At 37.3% G+C, this 6,179-nt stretch overlaps 1 protein-coding gene across 1 annotated transcript in view; it reads left to right on the forward strand.

The window, feature by feature from the left end:
* Positions 1–5,386, forward strand: part of si:ch211-26b3.4 (connector enhancer of kinase suppressor of ras 2) — a 563,588-nt gene extending 558,202 nt beyond the window's left edge. Inside the window, exon 23 of the mRNA XM_052021060.1 lies at positions 3,805–5,386. Coding sequence (XP_051877020.1) covers positions 3,805–4,020 — 216 coding nt within the window. The 3' untranslated portion in view covers positions 4,021–5,386. The remainder of the gene's footprint in view (positions 1–3,804) is intronic.
* The last annotated feature ends 793 nt before the right edge of the window (positions 5,387–6,179 follow it).

The following is a 6,179-nucleotide window of genomic DNA, read 5'->3' on the forward strand; positions in this document are numbered from 1 at the left end:
TGGGCAGCTGAGGAGAACAAAGGGGATTTTGTGAGAGGGTGTAGGCTAAGAGGATATGGCTAAAAGAGTTCCGGCTGAGAGAGGTGAGGACCAGTTAATCTGAATGCAGGAAATGTAAATAGAGGAAGAAACAAACACATTTAAGAGGATATGCATTTAAGGTGAGGGGGGAAAGTTGAGGGGAGGTGTGCGAGGCAAGTTTTTCACACACACAGGGAGCTAGGTACCTAGTATGGCCTGCCAGGGGGAATGGTAGAAGCAGATACAATAGTGGCATTTAAGAGTTAGATAGACGCATGAATATGCAGTGCATGGAGGAATATGGACCATGTACAGGCAGAAGAGATTTAGTTTTATTTGGCATCATATTAAGACATTGTGGGCTGAAGGGCCTGTTCCTATGCTGTTCTATGTTCTAAGAACAGATAAGACAGAGAAAAAAGTGCTGGGACTGTGAAATGTAGAACACAGCAGCTTCAGCAACTGCTCGAGTCCAGGATTGAGATCCTCCATAAGGATGAGTGCTGGGTTCAGGAGTTGGAATCAGGAGGCAGATCCAACCAGCCATGAACTGGGGGGAATACTCCACAACGATGGGGGTCAGCAGTCAGAAATGGAGATCAGTTAAGTAGCTGAGAGCATGTGGCGATGCATGCCTCTGTCAGAGGCCTTGGGACATTGCTGGGGGAGAGTGTTGCTGGATTGGAAGGTCCTTGGAGATCTCTTGGAGAATTAGATCATCAGAGAATCCTCAGGGGATGGAAAGATCTCAGGTACTTTAATTATTGGCCAAGGTGGTTGGGGCCATTAAAATTTCAAAGGATAGGTGAGTTGAAAAATCAGGGAAATCAAAGGGTGAAGAATCAGGAGATCAAAGTTGGGGTGTCAGGGCAATTAAGGTCCAGAGAGTCCAGGCGATAGGAACACCAATGGTTGGGGAGTTGGGAATCAAAATTCAGGAGATCAGGAGGCCAGGATCAAGAGGAATCAGTGGGATGGAGGTAAACACCTCGAGGGAATTATAGTCAGAAGTTCATTAGGAGATCAGAGGATTGGATGGTTGGAATCAATGGCAGTTTGGAGAGTCACATTAGGCATGAAAGGCCCAGTTGAATTTCTAGACTGATGTGAAACAACCCAGAAATGGTCATTATTGCACTCACTGTGGGGAACGTCACTTATCAATTGAATGGTGTTGAAAGTGTTTTGCAATTCATGTCCAAGTCTAGATTTTCATAACATTATTAATGTGGATATCAGGAAGACAATAGACAGAATTCTTTTGCCAATGTTTAAGTAAAAATAGTGATTTGATATGGTTAGTCTGGGTTGCCAATAAACTGTCACAAATGCAGGAATACATTATTAAATAACCCCAGGTATAAAATAGTTTAAATCCACAGACAAATACTGTATATAATACCACACATGTCCAGATCAAAATTTATCTTTGTTTCTTGAAAGGAATCAGACAGTGTCAATTATACCATATTTGATGATATATTAATGATACAGACTCCATCAGAGATCTGACAAAAAATGCAATGAGGCATTGTACTTAATTTAATACATATGAATGTTAAGTTTACCTCTTCTGATTGAGGGGGGATATAACATTGGAGATCCTAGAAAATGCCAACTTCAATCTATTTTTCATTGGAAAGGACAAGGAAATTTTTGTTTCTAACCTTGCTCCACTTAAAGCAACTTTGGAAAGAAGGTTAAATTTGTAACATAAAAGGTGTGTTGAAATATTCTCTTTCAACAATCTGTATACTTAGATTGTAGGTTCTGTTCCAAACATAGTTGTATTACCTTTGAGATTTATATTTTACTCTTTAATGAATCCTTTATTAAATAATATATGTACAACTTCCTCTCTTTGAACATGGATCATTGACTATGCTTTCACTAATATAACCTCTGAGTTTGTGCATTAGGCTGACATGGAACTTTAAATCTAAAAGACCTTGATGTTCCCTGCAATGTGCTACATGTACATTCTCCCTACTGCCATTTTTAGAATACTTAAGTCTCTAGCGTATCAATAACTCTAACCAATGAAGAATTTTTTCTAAAGATAGAAACAATGGTCTTTTGAAGTAATTTCTCCTGACTGAAGGAAACCTTTTGAATTGCAAACTTGTTATCTCCATTGGACCCTGAAAAGGCTGCAAAAAATACATTTCTGATTTAATTAAACAATTATAAGCAAGCTCCATTAAATGCCCAAGATGATAATCAATAAGTATCAAATTCATTTTGCCAATGCCTGAAGCTTTCTGTTCATCAATGCCCACTGAAAAAATGATCTGACTGACACAGACTTAACACATCACATGTTGACGTCAACAACACAAAGGGCACACTAACTTCAGTCTTGGTCCCTATTCCTATTGAGGTCTCCTGGGTAAATAGGTGCTGGCTGAGTTCTGTACTAGGCTTGAATATCCTCATGGATAACAACCACCAATAGCACTCTGCAAAATCCACTAAATCAGCAAAAAATGGTAGTTTATGCTTCTTTCTAGCACCTTCATCGTGTGAATGCAGCAAATGAATATCCCTTCCTTCTCCAGACCAGAACAGGTCTTCAATGATGCAATAATAGTCATTGCCATGGACTAACAATCCTGAGCTTGTGAGTTCACAGCCAATCTTCCCAAGCCCCCCTTACCACACCACCCCCCCCCCCTCCACCGGTGAAAGTGATATCTATAAATCCAGTAATGATTAAACTACCACCTGTAAAAGGTAGCAATGAGACCATGAGATTGTTTATAAGGCTCCTCTGGTTCACTATTGCTGGTCAAGGAAGGAACCTTCCAGACTTTTTCTGAATGTACTTCAGTCCTCCACTACCACATTGGACTTTAATGTCCTCCAGAACCAATAGGAAGACATTTATTACTGCTTTTCCAAAGTCATCCCAAGAACAAATACAAAAGAAATATGTTCTTGCTTACATGCCATAACTGAGACAGCATGCTCAAGATAAACAGTTACTCTCTTACTGTGATATTGATCCCAGAAAATTACAATATATTTTGCCACTATTATCAGATAAATGCTCTCAAGCAAAATACAAGTAAAATTTATTTGCAACTAAATGATACACAGAAGCAGGAAAGCACAGATTTCTTTGAGTACAATGTTTAAAACAACTAAACTGGAAACTATACACGGGGTATTAACAAATCGAGTTCAAGGTATTTTTTTATTGATTATTGATGGAGCTCTTTTGGAAAATTTTCCACTGCAAAGTTGTTTGCAGTTGACTAAAGACCCTGTCAACTGTGTTTAGAACTGAATTCACTAGGAGAGGGAGGTTCACAGAATATATTGCAGATTAAAGGTCTCTGGAAATGAAACAATGAATTGGGGCAGCATTTGACCAATTGTGGCATCAAGGAACCCTGGTAAAACTGAAGTGAATAACACCTCAAGCAATGCATCCATGAGCTGAGTAATTTCCAGGAACTACTGCTTTACACAAATACCAATGGAAATATGGATCACTCTTCTCAAAAATGTTTTTTCAGCATTAGCCAGAAGAAAATTTCCTCTGGGTCTGGTAAATTTTTGTTGTGAAAGGATACTGAGGACTATGCAGTCAAGGATGGTAAGGATCAAGGATATGGAGCACACATGAGCTAATTGAACAGTCTACTTACATTCCTACATTCTTACTAATTAAATAATGGAGTTATACCTGCAGCCTTAGTGTTATTGTCCATTGAGCCACGTCTTCTTAAAAAGTTAAGAAATTTTGCATTTCTCACTTTAATCTATTTACTTACTTAGGCAAAAGAAGGAGACCTGGCGATAATCAACCAGATTCTCGAAGATCCCTATCTATCATCCAAAAGATTTAGAGAGTGGAAGCGGCTGAATCATGAGTTTTTCTTGGACATTTGTGGATACAGTCCTGTTATGAAGCCGCAAAATGGTGCATCTGAACTGGTATCACCAGCACCACTCTTGACACATACACACTCATTCATCGAAACCCATGTGTGAATCAATTTTTAACGCGAGCACACAGCCCAGCAGACAGCAGCATCTCACCAAGCTATCAAATGTTTAGCATCCACATTGTATATTTGTACATAATGTATTCAGCAGTATTCTTGTACATAGATCAGATAACACAATAGTGTCACAGGATGCCTAATATGTGCATGAGATAACGTCTGTATTCTGTTTCTTCCAAGATTTTTTTTTGTTTTTGTTGGCCAACACAGTGTGCTTTCAACCTTGCATTTGAAAGGGTGGACAATAGTACTCATAAAAATTATAAGTATACACATTGCATATGTTGTACTAAAATAAAACTAAGCTTTTAGTCAACAGCACCTACATGTTCCAAAGTTTTATACTGACAACAGAACTCAGCCCATTTAATGAATAACACTGGTGAAAAGTGGTTGATAACAATCTCTGATGAACCAGAAGGGAATGTCTTAATCTACTCACAGTTTTAGATGAACATTCGTTTTTATGTAAGCATTGAACATACAACTTGCTGAATGTATGTAAAGTATGTAAAGTTTTGCTAGTGTAACACTGAATGAACAAGAGTAATTTTTGATGTCCCTTTGAAAACAACCAGCTTTTGTTAAAACTATAGCTAAAAGCTGTATATGAAAATGACTAAAAATATACAAGTATTAATATTTATATATGACTCCCTGCTCACAATTTTTTATACAGTTGCTTGTTAAAAAATTGACTCAAAACTTATATGCCTGGGCCCGGAATCTGATGGATGAACTATTGACACATCCAAAGTGGAGTATAGTGTCTTAGTTTTGTACCGTTACTCATGTTAAGCTGGCAGAAGTTAGTTCTGGGTCCTAGGGTAATTATTCTAATTATATGCAAGTAGACAGAAGACTTGTTAGATCACACTGTACCTTTAAAAAAGACACAATAGTAAGACTTATCTGAACACATTATTGTGTTGTCATTTATTGTCTTTATTGCTTGCACTTTACTTGCACCATTAACTATAGGCTGAGGAGAAGGAGTGTACTGAAACTGTGATAATAATCATTTGGATCACCTAATGTCAACAGAATTCCTTAAGTGTTTGAAGACCTCATTGAGTCTTTTTATCCATGCCAATTTGAGAATGTTTTTGATTTGAAATCAATGGAAAACATGTATCAGTTACCAACAGCATTTAACTCACCCGTTTTACTTTGTTGTGACTACAAGTAGGTTTTTTGGCAACTGTAGGTTCTCATTGTACGTTTCCCACTGTGTGTATACCTCATAATACGTTACACAATGTATGAGTTGTAAGTTGCACTGCAACAATAAAAACAAAAATTTTACTTTTGCAATGTTATGGTTAAATATTAACAGGTGTTTTGTGCATCATTGAAAGGAACAGTTATTCTTCATGATTTAAAGTTAGTCTTTTAAACAGTTGTAAACCTGAGTTGTAAAACTTCTGACTTCATTAAATTAAACTCGCTGTGATACAGTATCTTTTTTGACTATCTTAATCCTGTTCCTCTAAAGAAATGGTACTTATTTCTATCTGCCTTGTGTGACAGCCAATCATAATCATGGTAGATCCAATTACACTGCAAGATTCAATGGACCTGTATTCCAAGTATTCAAAGTATTCCAATCTTTATAAAACCAGGGAGTATTGATGTAAAATAGTCACTAATAAATCTTATAAGGAACTCAGCAGAAAATTCTCACCTGGAGAGAGCTTAAGCAAAGTAACTAAGTACACAAAGAATAAAAGGATGGCCTTATGGAGAGTGGATGAAATGCCATAGCATTGGAGGAAGCTTATGCGGAACATAAGCACTGGCGTAGACTGGGCCAAGTAGCCACTGTTCTATATATCCATTATATGTATCCCATGACAGTATGTAGGCTGGATGGACCTACATTCAATTCCCAGTCTGTATTTGTTTTACTGATATTGCTGCACAACAGTTGGATCACTATGTTAAACTTTTTACCAGACTTTTACTTGGCAAGTCCTTATTGTTAAAGATAGATACGATTAGAACTTTTTACTTGGAGTAACTGTGATCAAATATTCATTGAATAATCCAAAGAGAAATCAACTTATTGCAGAGTTGCCCCTGTGATATTTAGTTTGAATGATACATGCTATCGATTCCTCAAAAATCAAGAAAAAGATCTGCATA

This window comes from Pristis pectinata, chromosome 8 (genome assembly GCF_009764475.1).
Source record: "Pristis pectinata isolate sPriPec2 chromosome 8, sPriPec2.1.pri, whole genome shotgun sequence".
In the NCBI taxonomy this organism is placed as follows: Eukaryota; Metazoa; Chordata; class Chondrichthyes; order Rhinopristiformes; family Pristidae; genus Pristis; species Pristis pectinata.